This window comes from Gobio gobio, assembly GCF_949357685.1.
Source record: "Gobio gobio genome assembly, chromosome: 3".
NCBI classification, from domain to species: domain Eukaryota; kingdom Metazoa; phylum Chordata; class Actinopteri; order Cypriniformes; family Gobionidae; genus Gobio; species Gobio gobio.
In genome coordinates, this window is record NC_137099.1 from 69,533,530 (window position 1) to 69,555,382 (window position 21,853).

The window sequence follows — 21,853 nt, forward strand, 5'->3', positions numbered from 1 at the left end:
TCCACAGCGGACACCCTGGCATTGTAAAGATGAAGACCATTGCAAGGCAATATGTCTAGTGGCCACATGTAGATGTAAGAGTCGGTTTTGGTGCTACGACAAAAGCTGAGATACACACCTCAGTAATTGAACAATAAAAGTCACTAATCTTGAGAGAAAGATCTCACAGAAACTGTGACAACACCCTGACAAACATTCCTCCCCCCTCCCCATTTTGCCCTCTCCTTGTCCTGGTTTCAAGTCACCAAATGCAGATATACCAGTGATGATGTATCTTGTAAATCTATTGTTTTATACCTTTCATGTTTGATGTCTTTTTAAAGGTCTCAGTGCGAATGGTAAAATGGTCTCAGTTTCACTGCAGTCACTAGTAGTATTAGAAAGATTGGAAAACTAATGAGAATTCAGTCCTCCTTTTGAGGAATTTCTCCAAAGATATCTGATCCACTCCCCCAAAACCAGGTGGGGGTGTTGCAAATATTTACAAACCTTTTGTTCTAGTTGAAGTATTTAAGGCTGGATAATCTAACTCTCAGGGGGAATATTCTGTAGTCAGAACCCCCCGTGCGGTGCAAACTGCATGTATTGTGCCAGACATGATGACTCTTTTAAATTATTTTCATATTACTTTGCAATTGTGTTTTATGTTTTTACGCTGATCAGTTGTGTACCATGGATTCTTGTTTACTTATTTACTTTTCCTGTCTGGCCAAAATAAATGTTAATCTTGATTTATCTTGTATGATTCCGAAATCATTATTCTTGTATGGATCGATGTATACTCCTTTATTACCGCAAAATCTAGGGTTATGATAGATCACACCGATGACGCCACGACTGAAGCATGGGGCGCAGCGTGTGCGATATTCCGATTCCTGACTATCACTGGGTTAGCAAGTTGTAGTCCGTGAATATTACTAAAATTACACTTTTTGTTGAGTGAGCATGTGCAACCACTTAAAGGTAAAATATTCACTCTGCACCCTCTGATTAATTACAGAAGTAACCGTTTTGTGCCCGTGAGCACGCAGTCCGGACACGTCATGTCTCTCTGCGATATTGGGTCTCTCGATGAACGAATATGAAAACTAGGAAGATACAAAGAAAATCAACAATCTAAATTAAATCGCAACTAATCGTAAAATCAGCTGATAAACTCTAAATGTAGCACACTTTATGGAGGCACTTAGAATTGGAGTCAGATAAAATTATTAATGGAGTCAGATTTAAAATGAGATATCAATAAATTAAGAGAACTTCACCGAAAGGCTGAAAAGGCTTACACGCAGAATTTCTTTTGACCAAGTCATTAGTATCCGGTTTTTGGGCTAATGGATGGAAATTTACATAGACATGGACGTTGAAAAGACCTGTGTGACAGTGACAGGTGCCAGTGAGTGTGACAGGTGCCAGTTGGAGCAGCGTATGCCGCGCCTAGTTCCTCTGCACCCCTGGGAGTTTCCGGGAGAGGTTTGGAAGAGGCTCCACATTGACTTTGCAGGTCCGTTCATGGGTCACATGTTTATGATTGTTGTAGACACATACTCTAAGTGGCTGGAGGTTTTCAAGATGGCGAAAATAACGTCCTCCGCAACCATTTCAAGGCTTCGGAGACTTTTTGTGTCATATGGATTACCGGAGCAAATTGTCACAGACAACGCCACGACCTTCATGTCAGATGAGTTTCAGCTGTTCATGAAAAGGAACGGTATCCTTCACACAACTGGGGCACCGAGGCATCCAGCTACCAATGGCCTCGCTGAGAGGTATGTTGCCACATTCAAGGCAGGCATGAAGAAGCTGGATGGAGAGGATTTGAGTGTTGAGGACAAAGTCTCACATTTCCTACTGTGATATCGCATAACTCCCAATAGAGTGACTGGAGAGTCACCTGCAGATTTGCACCTGAAGAGATGTGCGTTCGCGGCTGGACTTTCTAAAGCCTAACATCGCCATGAGGGTGAGAAGGAGGCATTATCAGCAGAAGGAGGAACATGACAGTTTGGCTGCCGAGAGACAGTTTGATGTGATGATCCTGTGTATCTACGCAATACCGCAGGGGATAAACCCAAATGGATTCCAGGAGTAGTTACACAACAAACAGGTCCGGTGTCGTACCGGGTGCAGGGAAAGTTAACTGACCAAGTGTACAGGCGTCACGGAGACCAGTTGCGACCTCGATACCCTCAGGGCGTTTCAGACCCAGAGCCTCAAGGAGCAACTCAGTCAGCTGAGCAGGAGAGTGACTTTGCTGAGCCAGTCTCCGCAGCACCTGCCATACCACCTTGTACGTTGGACCAGCCCAAGTTGTCTGATCCAGAGACAGTGACTTTGAGGCGCTCAGAGCGCATAACTAAGCGACCGTCACGTTACAGAGATTAAATATAGTGTAATATTGGACTTGTTCAGTTACTAAAGAGGGTTGAGTTTATTGCAAGGTTAAACATGTTTCATTTAATTAACAGGAGTGAAATTACTATTCTGTGTAAGAGGTGTAGTTCAGGTTGGTGATATGTTTATGCACCATGTGGAGATTACCTTTAATTTTAAAGGGGAGGTAATGTGGTGTATTTAATACTATTAAAATGTGCATTAAGGTTGACCCTGAAGACTTGCCATAGTTAGCTTGTGTATCTTCTGCGCATGTCATATATAGAAAGTTGAGTCTGTAATGCCCTCATGTTATGTTTCACGTGTTGGCCAGTCCTCACTGATAAAGCAGTAAAAATGCGTGCCTTGCCTCATTATTGAAGTACACCACAAATAATCAGATTTCTGCACTTATATACTGAAACTTTTCTAGAAGAACATTAATGAACATTGTAATTCTGGCGATACCAATAAGTTGATCATGTTCATGTTGGTCAAAAACTTAAAAAGAATCATTTAATATAACATTTCATCTCCAGAATAATATTTTGAATGTCATTTGAAATGTAATTTTTAGGGATGCACCGATATGAAGATTTTGGCCGATGCCGATAATTCTTTATATTTGAAAGCTGATAACGATATATTGGCCGATAAATCTAAATACATATTTGAATAAACGTTTAGAGCCTGATAAAAAGCCATGTCCCAAACACTTCAACATAACTCAAACATCTACAGTACAGTAGCCTAGTTTGACCAGTGTAAGATTCCTTAACTTTCACATTCATTTTACACTCCTATGGCCAACTTACTTTATTAAGAAATGCTGACACTTTACAATAAGGTTTCATTTGTGTTAGCATTAGTTAACCAACAATGAATGAACAATACTACAGGATTTATTCATCTAAGTGTGGGTTAGGGTTAGGGTTCCCACTGTGTGTGTGTGTGTGTGTGTGTGTGTGTGTGTGTGTGTGTGTGTGTGTGTGTGTGTGTGTGTGTGTGTGTGTCACTCTCCAGATCTGAAACCGCCGAGTTTCCTTCTTGAGCGTCAGGTTCTCTTTTTTTCTAAGATCGTCTGCATTTGTCAAGTTGACCAGCGCTGTGGGGAAACTGGGAACTATGTTTCCCTTTCAGTCGGTCACTACGACGTACGTCGGTAATACAGAAGAAATGGGATCACTTCAGAGAGCCCCTATCAGCTTCGAGAACTTAAGAACAGGCCAATGAACAATTGGCGTGCGAGATTTGCATCTCGCGCTCCGCCCCGCGCCGCGGGTATAAACAGGAAGCGAGAGCCACGCACTGACGTCATTCACTTCGGAGCCGAACCGGCGTTTGAAGTTGCAGACTGCTTTCCTGTGTGTTCAGCGAAAGAGAAACTACAAGGACAGAGAGAAGAGGATCGTGTGTTGGTGTGACGGCACTTTCCAGCGGGACCGCGAACTCAAAAGCTGCGAGGAACAACTGCTGTTGTCACAGCAAAACCTGTTGGTATCGGTGGGCGTTCCTTTTCTGAGTGCAAACACAGGCTGCACTATCCCCTGTGTGTTGCCGCGGTTTCCCTGGGTGCTTCAGCACTCTCTTAAAAGAGCGTTTCCTCACAAAAAGAGCAACACGGGTGTGACTGCGTCTTTTTCAAGATGTCATTCCACCCGTGCGTTTCTGGATGCGGTCGTTCCCTCTCGCCCGCTGACCGCCACACTCACTGCATCGCGTGCCTGGGCTTACAGCACGCTGAGGCAGCGTTTGTGAATAGCTCGTGTTCTCACTGCGGGAACATGACTATTGCGGTGCTTAGATCAAGACTCACCTACCTCCGGGAAGGCGGAGTCCCCCTCCCCATACCTCGATCTAGAGCTATCCCTAACCAGGATAGACCTACTTCGACGGATGACCGGGGTGATCTGAGGATAACGTTCAGGACAAACCCGCCTAGTGTCCCTACGCAGGTCCCTGAACCCTCACAAGCACCGCTGCCGGTGGCGCCACCGGAAGAGATCGCTGGTCCCGCCCACGGGCGCCCAGTCATCTCTTTCGGAGCGCCCGCGGATGAGCAGATGTCGATCGCAGCATCGGAGGGGGAGTTCCAGTCCTCGGAGGATGAGGACTCAGCTGTACTGCCTCCCTCTGGGAGAGTGGCAACGGTTGAGTCGGACCCCGAGTTGACGGCTATGCTTTCCCGGGCCGCCGAAAAGGTCGGGCTTGTGTGGAACCCTCCACCACGTCCCGAACCTTCTAGGTTGGATGATAGGTTTCTGGGGGGGGGGGTCGCGCTGGTTCTCAGCGTCCCGCCCCAGTGCCATTCTTCCCGGAGGTGCATGAGGAGCTTTCCAGGTCGTGGACGACACCCTTCAGTGCCAGAAACAGACCTGGAGGCTCCTCCCTCCTCACTACCCTTGACGGTGGACAGGCCAAGGGTTACGTGAGGATCCCGCCAGTCGAACGCGCCGTCGCGATGCAGCTGCGTCCGGCGACCGCCTCCGAGTGGCGTGGTGATCCTCGTCTCCCGTCCAAAGCTTGTAGGCTTTCGTCCAGTCTGACTGCGAAGGCCTACAGGTCCTGCGGACAGGCCGCGTCTGCCTTGCATGCCATGGCGTTGCTCCAGGTGCACCAGGCCCAGGCACTCATGGACATGCACGAGGGTAGGTCTGACCCAGAGCTCCTCCGGGAGCTCAGGGCGGCGACGGACCTCGCCCTCTGGGCGACGAAAGTTACCGCCCGTTCCGTAGGTCAGGCGATGTCCACCTTAGTGGTCCAGGAACGGCATCTCTGGCTCAACCTGGCCGACATGAGGGAGACTGATAAGAACCGGTTCCTGGACTCCCCCATATCGTCGGCCGGGTTGTTCGGCGACGCGGTCGAGAATTTCGCCCAGCAATTCTCGGCCGCCCAGAAGCAGACGGAGGCCATCAAACATATCCTGCACCGGCGGCCCGCTGCTGCCTCCACCCAGCCGCCGGCTGCAGCACCTCAGCCTGCCGTCGCCGAGGACGTCCTCCTGCGGCCGCCCCCGCTCCCGCCCCAGCCCAGCAGCAGCCTTCCACCGGCCGTGGGCGTGGAGCCGGTCGCGGGAAGAACGTCCAGCCCGCTCAGGCCGCTGCCAAGCCAGGTGGCAAGCGCCGTCGGAAGAGACCCTGAGACGGGCCGCCCAGAGATGGAGGAAACTGCTCTTCAGGAGATGGCTGCAGCACCACTCCGTCCCCCGGTGGAGGGCCGGGGGAACCCCATTTATTTTTCTGATCCGCCACTGGCCCCAGTGCCAGTGGCACCCAAATTTTCAATAAAAGAGCGGTTTCTAACATCTCTGGGTGCCAAGAGAGCGCGTCTGGCGGTATGCGACGCTACCATGCCTCGTACCCCTCAGACACCTCTCTCCTCGCCAACAGGGGGCGTCGGTTGTGCGGACGCACACAAAGTGCCTCCCCACGCTCGCCCGTCCCCTCAGCGGATGTAGGTCGTGTGTCAGACCCAGACCCCTGCACGGACCACTCCCATGTCGTCCTGGGGCCCCTGCGTTCCGCTGCGCTGCCCCGCTCCGGGTACGTCCGTGGTGCCGATGATCCTGCTTGCTCGGTCTCTGGGGGCCTGGCTAGCGCTCCCCAGCCCGTCTCGCTGGATCATCCGCACCATCAGACTCGGCTATGCGATTCAGTTCGCCCGGCGTCCCCCGAAGTTCAGGGGTGTCCACTTCACATCTATACCGAAGGAGGGCGCCCCGGTGCTTCAGGCGGAGATCGCTGTCCTATTGGCGAAGGACGCGATAGAGCCGGTCCCTCCAGCCGATATGAAGTCCGGGTTCTACAGCCCGTACTTCATTGTACCCAAGAAAGGTGGCGCGTTACGACCGATCCTGGACCTGCGTTACCTGAACCGCTCCCTCCACAGGATGCCGTTCCGAATGTTAACCCAGAAACGCATCTTCAGATGCATCCGTCCCCAGGATTGGTTTGCAGCGATCGACCTGAAGGACGCGTACTTTCATGTCTCGATTCTCCCTCGACACAGACCGTTTCTACGCTTTGCTTTCGACGGACGGGCGTACCAGTACAAAGTCCTGCCCTTCGGGCTGTCCCTGTCGTCCCGTGTCTTCACGAAAGTCGCGGAGGCGGCCATTGCTCCCATGAGAGAGCGTGGTGTTCGCATCCTCAACTATCTCGACGACTGGCTGATTCTTGCCCAGTCGCGGGAGCAGTTGTGCGAACACAGGGACATGGTGCTCCGGCACCTCAGTCAGTTGGGTCTTCGGGTCAACTGGGAGAAGAGCAAACTCTGTCCCGTACAGAGGATCTCTTTTCTCGGGATGGAGATCGACTCGGTCGCCATGACTGCGCGCCTCACAGAGGAGCGCGTCCAGTCGGTGCTGAGCTGCTTGAGTACGCTCAAACGCAGTACAGCGGTTCCACTGAAACATTTTCAGAGGCTCCTGGGGCATATGGCAGCAGCAGCCGCAGTAATGCCGCTAGGGCTGCTCCATATGAGACCGCTTCAGCACTGGCTACACGACCGAGTCCCGAGATGGGCGTGGCACAGCGGGTCCCTCCGTGTCCAAGTGACGCCGAGATGCTGCCAAACCCTCACCCCGTGGTCGGACCCTTCATTTCTACGGGCAGGAGTGCCTCTAGAACAAGTGTCCAGGCATCATGTTGTCTCCACGGATGCCTCACCCACGGGTTGGGGTGCCACGTACAACGTGCTTGCAGTATCGGGTCTGTGGACGGGGCCCCAACTGCAATGGCATATCAATTGCCTAGAGTTCCTGGCAGTTCGTCTTGCTCTCAGCCGCCTCAAAGGGTCACTCAAAGACAAGCACGTTCTGGTCCGGACGGACAGCACGACGGCCGTTGCGTACATCAACAAACAAGGTGGTCTACGCTCCCGCCGTTTGTCCCAACTCGCCCGCCATCTCCTCCTGTGGAGTCAGAAGCATCTGAGGTCCCTTCGTGCTATTAACATTCCGGGCCTGCTCAACCGTGCGGCCGACGAGCTGTCACGGTTGCCAGTGCTTCCCGGAGAGTGGCGACTCCACCCCCAGGTGGTCCAGCTGATTTGGAGTCGCTTTGGGGCCGCACAGATCGATCTGTTTGCCACCCACGACACGACCCACTGCCAGTTGTTTTATTCCCTGTCCGAGGGGACCCTCGGCACGGATGCACTGGCACACAGCTGGCCCCGGGCTCTGCGCAAATATGCATTTCCCCCAGTGAGCCTTCTTGCACAGACACTGTGCAAGGTCAGGGAGGACGAGGAGCATCTCCTCTTGGTAGCTCCGTACTGGCCCAACAGGACGTGGTTCCCGGAACTAGTGCTCCTCGCGACAGCACCTCCTTGGCCCATTCCTCTGAGGCAGGACCTTCTGTCTCAGAGACGGGGCACCCTATGGCACCCGCGTCCAGACCTCTGGAAACTCCATGTCTGGTCCCTGGACGGGACGCGGAGGTTCTAGGTGACCTACCGCAAGCGGTAGTCGACACCATCGCTTCCGCCAGAGCCCCCTCTACGAGACGGCTATATGCGTTGAAGTGGAACCTGTTCGTCGACTGGTGCTCTTCTCGCCGAGAAGACCCCCGGAAATGTTCGATCGGATCTGTGCTATCTTTTCTTCAAGACGGGTTGGAGAGAAGGCTGTCTCCCTCCACCCTCAAGGTATATGTTGCCGCTATCGCCGCAAGCCATGACCTCGTTAATGGTGAGTCCTTAGGCAAGCATGATCTGATCGTCAGGTTCCTGAGGGGAACGAGGAGACTAAATCCTCCTCGCCCTTCCTCTATACCCTCTTGGGACTTGACTCTGGTGCTGACCGCACTGCAGAGGGCGCCCTTCAAGCCTTTACAGTCAGTAGAGCTTAAGATCTTGTCTCTAAAGACAATCCTCCTGATTGCATTGGCCTCAGTTAAGAGGGTAGGGGACCTGCAGGCTTTTTCGGTCGACGAATCGTGCCTGGAGTTCGGGCCGGGTGATTCTCAGGTGACCCTGAGACCCCGGCCTGGATATGTGCCCAAGGTTCCCACTACTCCCTTCCGGGACCAAGTGGTGAGCCTGCAAGCGCTGCCTTCGGAGGAGGCAGACCCAGCCCTAGCTTTTCTCTGACCCGTCCGTGCTCTCCGGACTTACGTGGACAGAACGCAAAGCTTCAGGACCTCAGAGCAGCTCTTCGTCTGTTACGGAGGACAGCAGAAGGGAAAGGCTGTCTCCAAGCAGAGGATGGCCCACTGGATAGTGGATGCCATCGTCTTGGCGTATGAATCCCAAGACGTGCCCTGCCCGCTCGGGGTTAGAGCTCACTCCACCAGGGGTGTAGCTTCTTCCTGGGCGCTGGCTCATGGCGCCTCGCTGACTGACATTTGTAGAGCTGCGGGCTGGGCGACACCCAACACGTTCGCTAGGTTTTATAGCCTGCGTGTAGAGCCGGTGGCTTCTCGTGTGCTCGCTTCCCATAGTCAGCTTCACTGAAGTGCCCGTTCTAGTGTCGGCTTGCTGCGCCATTCCCTTCCCCTGGAACGGATACGTGCGCTTATTTTCTCCAGTCGAGTTCCCCAGGATTGGCGAACCCTGTTGAGTCCTCCGCACCCCTCGGCAGTCGGATGTTGCGGAGTGTCCGACGCCAGGTCTGGCACTCATATGCATTGGTGGAACTTGTGTCAGGCTGGGTTCCGTATGTCGTGACCCCTACGGCGGTCCCATACGTGTATTTTCCACGGTACAGCTCCCTACGGCGAGCTCGTGTCTTTCCCTTGGCAGAGTTCTCTGCCGTCTCAGTTCGGTGTCGTCCCCCGCCTGCATTAGGCCGGGGCCTCCCCTGGGACATCGTATGTTGTGCTGCCCACGGCCAGCCCATACGTGTTCTCTCCACATGGTAACTCCCTCCGGGCATGATGTGGCTCCCGCAGCGTCCTTCGGGCACGCTTTCCCAGCGTTATCCAATACAGTCTGCTGAATGGGTCTTGCGGAACAGCAGTATGACTCTCCTGGCGTGAATCTCCCCGCCCGCTTCAGAACGGGGTCTGAGGGGCTCTCGCTGGGCGCTGGTAGTGGTAGTAACTGTGGCGCTTTCTGTTGGTATTACCGACGTACGTCGTAGTGACCGACTGAAAGGGAACGTCTCGGTTACGTATGGTAACCCTCGTTCCCTGAAGGAGGGAACGGAGACGTACGTCCCGTCGCCACAGTTCCTTCCATCACTGCAGGCCGAGTCACTGGTCGGCTCCTCAGTGAAAAACGTCAGTGCGTGGCTCTCGCTTCCTGTTTATACCCGCGGCGCGGGGCGGAGCGCGAGATGCAAATCTCGCACGCCAATTGTTCATTGGCCTGTTCTTAAGTTCTCGAAGCTGATAGGGGCTCTCTGAAGTGATCCCAATTCGTCTGTATTACCGACGTACGTCTCCGTTCCCTCCTTCAGGGAACGAGGGTTACCATACGTAACCGAGACGGTCTCATACTCAGAATGCTGGAGTGCTCAGTGTAAAAACGCCCTTTTCTTTTATTTGGACCTGGAGTCTAATACAAGCTCAACAGAAACAATGGTAGCTTATGTAAGCTATAACGGCACGTGTTTCAGAAGAGGGATGTTAATGTTAACCCTTTTCCCCATTTCTGTTTGCTGCTGCATCCTTTACGTCTTTGGCTGCTCTCGAAGCAATTTCTCCAACTACGGGCTAGGCCACGGATCAAACAGAAAATGACTAGCATGTTTACTAGCATGATGCTAACACGATTAGCCTGTTAACATGATGTTAACACGATTAACATGTTTCTACCATGATGCTAACACAAATAGCATGTTGCTGGCATTATGCTAACACGATTAGCCTGTTTGCATGTTTATAGTATGATGCTAACACAATTAGCATGTTTACTAGCATGATGATAACACAATTAGCAAGTTTGCTGACATTATGGTAACACGATTGGCCTGTTTGCTAGCATTATTTTAACATGATTAGCATGTTTATAGTATGATATTAACACAATTAGTATGTTTACTAGCATGATGCTAACACGATTAGCCTGTTGCTAGCATGATGTTAACACACTTAGTCTGTTGCTAAAATGATGTTAACACGATTAGCCTGTTGCTAGCATGATGTTAACACGCTTAGCCTGTTGTTAACATGATGTTAACACGATAAGCCTGTTGGTAAAATGATGTTAACACGATTAGCCTGTTGTTAACATGATGTTAACACGCTTAGCCTGTTGTTAACATGATGTTAACACGCTTAGTCTGTTGCTAAAATGATGTTAACACGATTAGCCTGTTGCTAGCAAGATGTTAACACGCTTAGCCTGTTGTTAACATGATGTTAACACGCTTAGCCTGTTGCTAAAATGATGTTAACACGATTAGCCTGTTGCTAGCATTATGTTAACATGCTTAGCCTGTTGTTAACATGATGCTAACACGATTATATTATATTATGTTATGTTATCTTATATTATATTATATTATATTATATTATATTATATTATATTATATTATATTATATTATATTATATTATATTATATTATATTATATTATATTATATTTCACTCACCTGGTTGTGTGTGTATCTCTGGTGTTTCTCACAGGACGCTGTTTAATGTCACACAGAGACACTGAAGAGTTATAATCATAAAGCTTAAATCCAGCGTAGAGGGGTTCAGTGAATGTGGTGTTGAGTGTGTGTAAGTGTGTGAGTGTGTGTGTGTCAGAGACGCTGTAGAAGGACAGAGTGCCGGCCGACACGTCCACACACACTCCTGCTCTCTTAGAGGATGAAGGGACAGCAGGAATATCAGTCTCTTTATTATTGTGCCAGACAGAGAATCTGTTAATATAGCAGAGCAGACTCCAGGATTTGTCATTGAGTCCAAACACACAGTCTTTCTCTCCTTTCCTCCTGATTCCTTTATATGTCACTGATATACGAGCGTAATCTCCACTCCATTCAGCCTCCCAGTAACAGCGTCCAGTCAGACTCTCTCCACACAGAACCTGAGTATCATACTCAAATCTGTCTGGATGATCAGGATACGGCTGATCCTCTCTCACACACGTGATCTTCCTGTTCTCCTCAGACAGAACGAGAAGAGTGTGTGCTGTGTTTGGATCCAGTGTGAGATCACAGGCGTCTGAACACAAGAAGAGAGAAACATTTCACTAAATGACAAATCAACATCAAATCACTGAATGTGACCCGTGCTGGCAAAATGAGCCACAATGAGCACACTTTAAAAATAGTTATTGTTATTCTCTATTAAAAACTTCAACACTATGAGAACAACAAATCTGACACACACACCAAGTCAACAACAAATCTGACACACACACCAAGTCAACACCAAATCTGACACACACACCAAGTCAACACCAAATCTGACACACACACCAGGTCAACACCAAATCTGACACACACACACACACACACACACACCAAGTCAACACCAAATTTGACACACACACCAAGTCAACACCAAATCTGACACACACACCAAGTCAACACCAAATCTGACACACACACACCAAGTCAACACCAAATCTGACACACACACACCAAGGCAACATCAAATCTGACACACACACCAAGTCAATACCAAATCTGACACACACACCAAGTCAACACCAAATCTGACACACACACCAAGTCAACACCAAATCTGACACACACACCAAGTCAACACCAAATCTGACACACACACACACACACACACACACACACACACACACACACACACACACACACACACACACACACACACACACACACACACACACACACACACACACCAAGTCAACACCAAATATCTGATCAAATATATATTCAGCTTTTGCTTGTGTGTGTGTGTGTGTGTGTGTGTGTGTGTGTGTGTGTGTGTGTGTGTGTGTGTGTGTGTGTGTGTGTGTGTGTGTGTGGGCATGTTTTCGTGAAATATCAGGACACAAATGTGTATAATGACATGGGTATGACATAGGTATTACAAAAAGAGGGTGAAATATGAGGACGTTCCCCATGTCCTCACTTTTCAAAATGCTTATAAATCACACAGAACAAGTTTTTTTTCACAGAAAGTGAACTGCACAGTCTCCTGTGAGGGCTAGGTTTAGGTTTAGGGTCAGTGTAAGGGGATAGAAAATACGGTTTGTACGGTATAAAAACCATTACGCCTATGGAATGTCCTCACATTTCACAAAAACAAACATGTGTGTGTGTGTGTGTGTGTGTGTGTGTGTGTGTGTGTGTGTGTGTGTGTGTGTGTGTGTGTGTGTGTGTGTGTGTGTGTGTGTGTGTGTGTGTGTGTGTGTGTGTGTGTGTGTGTGTGTGTGTGTGTGTGTGTGTGAGTGAGACTGTGTGTGTGTGAGCAGAGGTGTAAAGTACTTGAGTAATTTTACTTGATTACTGTACTTAAATATTATTTTTGGGGATTTTTACTTTACTTGAGTACAATAAAAAAAAAAAAACTTTTACTTTTACTTGATTACATTTAAAAAAAAAAAAAAGTACTTTATTTATTTTTTGGAGATCACTTCATTCTATTTTCCCTTGCTATTACCAAACCAATTGAATTGCGCTGATGCCCAGTTTAATTTAAATGTTTAATTTAAATGTATTTATTCTGCCAATGAGATTTATTTTCACATTCCATGAAAGTGGTCAGACATGTTCATTGGTCCTTTGGAAGTGACATCATATGTTGCATCAATTACCACAATGCACTGCACCTTGACCTGGGCTGCGTTTCCCAAAACCATCGTAAGCCTAAGTTGATCATAGAGGCCATTGGTGGCAATTGTTCTACGATCAGCTTAAGCTTACGATGGTTTTGGGAAACGCAGCCCTGGAAATTAGAGTGAGAGGCTTTTCAGCCCCAAAAGACACTTGACACTCACAATTTTGAAAATCAGCTTCTGCTTAAAGGGATAGTTCACCCAAAAATGAAAATGTGATGTTTATCTGCTTACATGTGGGTGTCTTTGTTTCTTCAGTAGAACACAAATTAAGATTTTTAACTCAACCGTTGCAGTCTGTCAGTCGTATAATGCATGTGAATGGTACATGACTACTAGCATCATCTGTGAGAGTAAAAAAACTGCACAGACAAATCCATATTAAACTCTGCAGCTCATGACAACACATTGATGTCCTCAGACAGGAAACGATCGGTTTGTGCAAGAAACCCAACAGTATTTATATAATATTTTTACCTCAAAAACGATCTATGTCCGACACCCGTTCACCGTGACATCACTTCTGGTAAGTGTGGTCAATGTACATAATAATAATAATTTGTTTTTTAACATTTATATAGCGTTTTTTTGGGTACTCAAATCGCTTTACATATAGAAGGGGGAAATCTCCTCAACCAACACTAATGTACAGCACCACCTGATGATGATGCGACAGCAGTCATATTGCGCCAGAACGCCCATCACACACACACACACACACACACACACACACACACACACACACACACCAGCTTATGGTGGAGAGGGGATGGAGTGATGAAGCCAATTGGTATATGGGGATGATTAGGAGGCCATAATGGACAGGTTTATGTCCAATTGTCCAATTTGGCCAGGATGTTGGGGTTACACCCCTACTCTTTTTCTGAAGGACATCCTAGGATTTAGGATATAGTGTCCCCTACTGGGGCGTTAGGACCCACACAGACCACAGGGCGAGCGCCCCCTGCTGGCCTCACTAACACATCTACCAGCAGACACCTGGTTTTCCCAGAGGTCTCCCATCCGGGTACTGGCCATGCTCAGCCCTGCTTGTTTGCCCGATTGTTTATTTAGCGATCCCAGAGATGATTGGCATCTGCACCAGCATTTTGTGCCAGTCGCATTGAGGAAAATGTGTTACCTGCCGGGATGTCTGTGCTTGTGGAGGAAACGGCGAAGAAAGCGTGGGAAGCGCGCTGGAGTCCTTGTGAGATCGAAGAGGACCGGGAAGTTTCCAGTCATCGGACCAGCTTCTTCGATGGCAGAGGCCGTGGTTGTGAACTTGAGACGTTCATACATTGTGCCTGTCTTTCCGTCTTCGGCGCTGATGTCTCAGTCTTCGCGGAGGGCGTACGTGAGGCGACAGTCTGCAGATCGAGGAATTAATCATCGGAATCTTCGCTATTTACGTGACGGGAGTCCGGTAACTTTTTATGATTCCTCTCTGCGATCCTCCGCTTCAAATACTACTCTCACTCCAGTGAGAATGGTGTTGATAAACGCGAGATCTCTGGCAAATAAGACCTTTATCTTGAACGATCTTTTTCTGTCTCATGAAATAGATTTTTTTTTTGTTACTGAGACTTGGCTAAATCCTGGTGAAATGACCTCTCTTTCGGAACTTTCTCCTCCTGGCTGCAGTTTTTTTAGTACCCTTAGGTCTGTTGGCCGTGGCGGGGGTCTTGCAGTTGTTTTTAAGGACAAGTTTAAGTGTAGACTTTCACCTTGTGCGTCTTTTAGCACTTTTGAATCTCAGTTAATTACGCTGAATTCTTTTAAATCTGTGCTATGTGTTTTGATTTATAGACCCCCAAACTCTCATGGGGATTTTATACAGGAGTTTTCTGAATTTTTATCTGGTATTGTCTCTTCTTTTGACAATATTTTAATTTTGGAGGATTTTAATATACATGTGTGCTGCCCTTCAAAGCCCCTGGTTAAAGAATTCTTTAATTTATTAGAGGCGTTTGATTTTTTGCAATGCGTTTCGGGTCCAACTCATGAACGTGGTCATACACTTGACCTTGTATTATCTTTGGGATTCTCTATTGATAGCGTGAAGATTGTTGATACTGTTTTCTCTGACCATAAGACTGTTATTTTAAATACTAACTTTCCTTGTTTTGCATTGGGTAATACTGTTTCAGCCTCAGCTTCGGCTCACATACTCAATCCATGCACAGCTAGTAGTTTTTCAGCTGTTTTTAATGTTTCTCCTCTATTTTCATTGACCGAGTCATACTCCCCTTGTATGGGTTTAGAAGAGTTGGTCGATCAGTTTAACTCTTCTTGCCTAGAGATTTTAGATGCTGTGGCTCCTGTCAAAGTCAGGGGGAGAAAAGACAAATCGCAGCCCTGGTTGAACAGTTCTACCCGTGCTCTTAGGCAGGAGTGTAGGAAGGCTGAACGCAAATGGGTTAAAGATAAATTACAAGTCTCTTATGACATCTTGAAGACCCGCTTGAACGAGTATCAAAGAGCTGTTAAATTGGCTAGATCAAATTATTTCTCAGTCATCATCTCCAGAAACTGTAATAATTCTAGAGTACTTTTTTATACCGTAAATGCTGTTCTTCATCCTACTGCTACTCCTGCACTCAGTCCTTCTGCTGACATGTGTGAAGAGTTTTTAAAAAAATGTATTGGTAAGGTTGATGGAATTAGATCTCAAATTTCATCTGTTGGTAATGATTTTATTGTTTCTGTTGCCCCTTAGAACCAATTGACCAGTTTCATGCCCGTTTCTTTGCAGCAGCTTAAGGACATAACTGCTCATATGAAGCCCACTAGGTCTCCTGGTGATGTGCTCCCTTCTTCTCTGTTTAAGCAGGTACTTGATTCAATTGGCCCAAGTATTTTGTCTATTATGAATATTAGTTTGTCATCTGGTGTTGTTCCAGCTAGTTTTAAGCACGCGGTTATTCAGCCCCTTTTAAAAAAACGCGCCTTATACCCATATGACATGAGTAATTTTCGTCCGATCTCAAAATTGCCATTTATTTCTAAGATACTAGAAAAAATTGTGAACGTACAGCTTAATGACTTTTTTTTTAATTAGGAATAATATTTACGATAGATTCCAATCAGGTTTTAGAGTTGGTCATAGTACAGAATCTGCTCTTTTGAGAGTGTCTAATGATATCCTTCGAGATTGTCTTGCTGATATTAGATCTTGCAGCTGCATTTGATACAGTTGATCATAGCATTCTCATTGATCGTCTTAGGGATCAGATTGGTATTCAGGGCTTAGCCCTGAAATGGTTCTCTTCCTATTTTAAAGATAGGACTTTTTCAGTTTGCGTAGGGGATTATTTTTCTTCCGTTGCCCCCCTTGTGTGTGGGGTTCCACAGGGCTCAATACTGGGACCAATTTTATTTTCCCTTTATATGCTCCCTCTAGGTTCTATCTTTGAGAAATTTGGGATTCAATATCATCTTTATGCGGATGATTCTCAAATTTATCTACCACTGAAACATGGGCATGAATGTGCCTTTCAGTCTCTTCATGCATGTTTGGCAGAAGTTAAGTCCTGGCTTGCGAAAAAACTTTCTCCAATTAAATGAGGATAAGACTGAGATTATTTTATTTGGAAATAAGGGGTGTGTGGATGATGATTGCCTGGGGTTGTTTCCTGGGAAAAAACAGTCTAGCATAAGAAACCTTGGTGTCATTTTTGACTCTGAGCTGAAATTTGCAAATCAACGCTGTCATTAAGAATAGCTTCTTTTATCTTAGATTAATATCTCAATTGAAATCTATCCTTACTTTTAATGATATGGAAAAGGTTGTTCATGCCTTTGTGTCATCGCGTTTGGATTATTGTAATGTGTTGTATCTGGGTGTGAGTCAGGCTTCCCTCTCCCGTTTGCAGCTTGTTCAGAATTCAGCTGCCAGACTTTTAACTGGCACTAAGAAGAGAGAACGTCTCGGTTACGGATGTAACCCTCGTTCCCTGAGGAGGGAACGGAGACGTAACGTTAGTGACTAACGAATGGGGGTTTCGCTTAGAAGCCTATCAACTTCGAGTTTTGAGAAAACGCCCAATGGCGTGCCAATGCCATGGGGCATGCGGAATTTGCATACGTAGCTCCGCCTCACTGCGTGAGTATATAAGGAAGTACGAGGCAATATCGCATTATGTTACCTGCTTGAGGAGCCAAGACTGAACTCCTGCGTTCCAGGCAACACAGCTCGATGTGGCAAGGGGACGTTACGTCTCCGTTCCCTCCTCAGGGAACGAGGGTTACATCCGTAACCGAGACGTTCCCTTTCGTTCAGTCACTACGACGTAACGTTAGTGACTAACGAATGGGGGTCCCAATATAATCCCGCCACTCAGCTGTCTTCCAGTGCCCTGCGTAAGTGTGAGTACCCTGTCGTAAGACTAGTACGGACGAAGGACTCCCACTTAACACAGGATTACCAAGGTACACTGGGAAGCATATCCCAGTGAGGGAATGCCAAAGATGCCTACCCGTGGGGAGGACTTAAGAGACACATATGACCCGGAGAGGGTTGCATATGGAAGATCTCTAGGGTACCAGCCGAAGGTGGATTTTTAACCCTAGGGGTGGCGGGGACACGCCAAGGGAAGAAACCCGCTCACTGCGGAGACTTACGGTGAAATACACATGTGGGGGTCGCCAGAGGGAACCATGCACATGGGGCACCTGGCCGGACATGAGGGTCTGGGCTCGAAAGGGCAGACTGAACTGATGTCGGCGTCGACAGTGCTGGAGGAGCTCAGGGCTCTCGGGGAACTCACCTGAGGAAATATCGCACGTGTCCAGTCCGTGGAGTGGAGTGGCGAGCAAGCGAAGACACCTGAACCTGGTCCATCACCGGCCCCTCGGGGGGGTGAGTACATAGTCGGACACTGGCTCCACTCGGAGATTATAGAATCTGGCGAATGTGTTGGGTGTCGCCCAGCCTGCAGCTCTGCAGATGTCTGCTAGCGAGGCGCCATGCGCTAGAGCCCAAGAGGAGGCCACACTCCGGGTGGAGTGCGCCTTCACACCAAGGGGACATGGTCGGCCTTGCTGCTGGTAAGCAAAAGCAATGGTGTCCACAATCCAGTGAGACAGCCTTTGCTTCGAGAGAGCACTTCCCTTCCGCTCTCCACCATAACAGACAAAGAGCTGGTCTGAGGTCCTGAAACACTGCGTCATGTCTACGTAGGCGCGGAGAGCGCGTACTGGACAGAGCAATGCCAAGGCTGGGTCTGCCTCCTCCAAAGGCAGCGCTTGCAGGTTCACCACCTGGTCCTTGAACGGAGTGGTGGGAACCTTGGGCACATATCCAGGCCGGGGTCTCAGGATCACGTGAGAGTTAGCCGGCCCGGCCAATGCGGTCAGCAGAGCTGTCTTCATGGACAGAAACTTAATATCAACCGACCGCAAAGGCTCAAAGGGAGGTCTCTGCAGAGCAGTTAACACTACTGCGAGGTCCCAAGAGGGTACGAGAGGAGAGCGAGGAGGATTCAGTCTCCTGGCTCCCCTAAGGAACCTGATGACCAGGTCGTGCTGACTTACCTTTTTGTTCTCCAAGAGATCATGGTGGGCAGATATTGCAGCCACATAAACTTTGAGGGTGGAGGGAGATAGCCTTCGCTCCAGCCCCTCTTGGAGAAACTCAAGCACGGACCTGATCGGGCATTTCCAGGGGTCTTCTTGGCGGGAAGAGCACCAGGTGACGAAGAGGTTCCACTTCAACGCATAGGCATGCCGAGTGGACTCTGCCCTAGCGGAAGTGATGGTGGCGACCACAGTAGGTGGTAGGCCACTCAAACCTGCCGCGTCCCGTCTAGGAGCCACACGTGGAGGTTCCAGAGGTCGGGACGCGGGTGCCAATGGGTGCCCCGTCTCTGAGTAAGGAGGTCCGGTCTCAGAGGAATAGGCCAGGGAGGGGCTGTCGCAAGGAGTATGAGTTCGGGGAACCAAGTCCGGCCGTGCCAGTACGGGGCGACCAAAAGGACCTGCTCCTTGTCCTCCCTGATCTTGCACAGGAGCTGTGCGAGTAGGCTCACTGGGGGGAACGCATATTTGCGAAGGACCCGCGGCCAGCTGTGCGCCAGTGCATCCGTGCCGAGCGTGCCCTCGGTCAGGGAATAATACAGGCTGCAGTGGGAAGAGTCGTGGGAGGCAAACAGATCTACCTGTGCGTCGCCGAACTGTTCCCAAATCAGCTGAACCGTCTGGGGATGGAGTCTCCATTCTCCCGGGAGAGGCTGAAACCGCGAGAGCTCGTCGGCTGCGTGGTTCAGAACTCCCGGAATATGGACAGCACGAAGGGACCTCAGGCGCTTCTGACTCCATAAAATGAGATGGCGGGCGAGTTGAGACATGCGGCGGGACCGTAGACCGCCCTGGTGGTTGATGTACGCTACTACGGCCGTGTTGTCTGTCCGGACAAGCACATGTTGACCCTTCAGCAGCGCTCGGAAGCGGTGCAGGGCGAACCGTACTGCCAGCAACTCGAGGCAATTGACATGCAGGAGGCGCTGGGGTCCTGTCCAGGAGCCCGCGGCTGCTTGTCCATTGCACATGGCACCCCAGCCCGTGGCAGAGGCATCCGTCGATACGACAACATGCCTGGAAACTCTTTCTAAGGGCACACCTGCCCGTAGAAAGCTGAGGTTCGACCACGGGGTGAGCGTCTGTAGGCAGGCCCGAGTCACTTGGACCCGGAGCGTGCCAGACTGCCATGCCCATCTCGGGACTCGATCGCGAAGCCAGTGCTGAAGCGGTCTCATATGAAGCAATCCGAGCGGCGTTACCGCGGCTGCAGATGCCATATGCCCCAGGAGCCTCTGAAATAGTTTCAGTGGAACCGCATTCTTGCTCTCGATTTGTCGGAGGCAAGTCAGCAGAGACTGCGCGCGCTCGCTCGAAAGCTGCGCGTACATGCGACCGAGTCGATCTCCATACCGAGAAAAGAGATCCTCTGCACTGGGCAAAGTTTGCTCTTCTCCCAGTTGACCCGAAGGCCCAGACGGGTTAAGTGGTGGAGAACCAGATCTCTGTGTCCGCAAACCTGCTCTCGAGAGTGGCCTAGTATGAGCCAGTCGTCGAGGTAGTTCAGGATGCGGACCCCGTGCTGCCAAAGGGGCGCAAGGGCTGCCTCGGCGATCTTCGTGAAGACGCGAGGGGACAGAGATAACCCGAATGGGAGAACTGCGTACTGGTATGCCCGCCCCTCGAAAGCAAACCGTAGGAACGGTCTGTGTCGAGGAAGGATGGAGACATGGAAGTAGGCGTCCTTCAGGTCGATCGCTGCAAACCAATCGTCCGGACGAACGCATTCGAAAAGGCGTTTCGCAGTCAACATCTTGAACGGAAGCCGGTGAAGGGATCAGTTCAAGATGCGAAGGTCCAGGATTGGCCGTAACCCACCGGTTTTCTTGGGTACAATGAAGTAGGGGCTGTAGAACCCCGACCTCATTTCGGCTGGAGGGACAGGCTCGATCGCACCCTTCGCCAGTAGAGTGGCAATCTCCGCACGCATGACGGGGGCATGGGCCCCGGTCATGGTATAGCGGACTCCCCTGTAACGGGGAGGAGCCTGCGCGAACTGAATCGCGTAGCCGAGCCTGATGGTCCGGGCAACCCAGCGGGACAGCCCCGGAAGCTGAAGCCAGGCTTCCAGAGACTGCACCAACGGGGTCATACGGACGACAGACGTACCCTGGGTGGGGCAGCGAGGCAGCGTTACCGGCGCGGACAGGGGAGGCTGTTGGGCGTCCCCGGGTCGGAGCACGGTTAACGGCTGCGCCCTGACAGAGGAGACCAGGGAAGGACTCGCGTTCCACTGGGGTCTGCTCTGCCAGGGGGCTGGCGACAGAGAGGGACGAGAGTGGCGAGACCCGAGGGTGGCGCGCACTGCCGTCACCGATCTCTGGGGGCTCAGGGATGGGGTTGTCAGTTCTTTCTTTAACCACATTAGGGTGCTGCTGACCCGGGGGCCAGCAGCTGAACAAAAGATTCTCCCCCGGCCCTCCACCGGGGGAAGGAGCGGCCCTGCCGCCGTCTCCTGGAAAGAACTGCCCATCCCTGAGCCGTCCGCATCAGGAGCGCCGCTTAGCCTGGCGTTTCTTCGCGGGCTGCGGGGCTGGAGCGGACTGGGACGCCTTCCTGCGGAGGCGGAGGAAGCCGCGGGAGGGCGTCCTCGGCGGCGAGCAGGCTGAGGCACCTGCGCGGGCGGTGGGGTGGAGGCAGCAGCTGACCGCCGGGGCAGGATGTATTTTATAGCCTCAGTCTGCTTCTGAGCGGCCGAGAACTGTTGGGCGAAGCTCTCGACCGCTCCGCCGAATAGCCCATCCTGTGATATGGGGGCGTTGAGGAAACGTGTTCGCTCAGCGTCGCGCATATCAGACAGGGTGAGCCATAAGTGTCTCTCCTGGACCACATTTGTGGACATCACCTGACCCACGGAGCGTGCGGTCACCTTCGTCGCCCGGAGAGCGAGGTCGGTGGCGGCACGCAACTCATTGCTGAGTCCTGGATCAGCCCCTCTCTCGTGCATAACGCACAGCAACTTGGCTTGGTAAGCCTGAAGAGTTGCCATGGTATGCAAAGAAGCGGCGGCCTGCCCCGCAGCTCTATAGGACTTCGCCACCAGAGATGACGAAAACCTACAGGCCTTGGAGGGGTGCTTTGGGTCACCACGCCAGGACGAAGCGCTCTGTGGACACAGTTGCATCGCAACAGAACGTTCGACTGGGGGGACCCCAGTGTACCCATGAGCCGCGGCTCCATCGAGAGAGGTGAAGGCGGAA

At 50.2% G+C, this 21,853-nt stretch overlaps 2 protein-coding genes across 2 annotated transcripts in view; both read right to left on the reverse strand.

The window, feature by feature from the left end:
* LOC307123851 (NLR family CARD domain-containing protein 3-like) overlaps positions 1-21,853 on the reverse strand; it is a gene marked incomplete at its 3' end in the record, with an annotated part of 200,352 nt that overhangs the window by 32,177 nt on the left and 146,322 nt on the right. The window lies entirely within an intron of this gene.
* Positions 10,905-21,853, reverse strand: part of LOC307123383 (stonustoxin subunit beta-like) — a gene marked incomplete at its 3' end in the record, with an annotated part of 14,544 nt that continues 3,595 nt past the window's right edge. The window contains exon 2 of the mRNA XM_079811906.1: positions 10,905-11,485. Within this exon, the coding sequence (XP_079668032.1) occupies positions 10,905-11,485 (581 nt within the window). The remainder of the gene's footprint in view (positions 11,486-21,853) is intronic.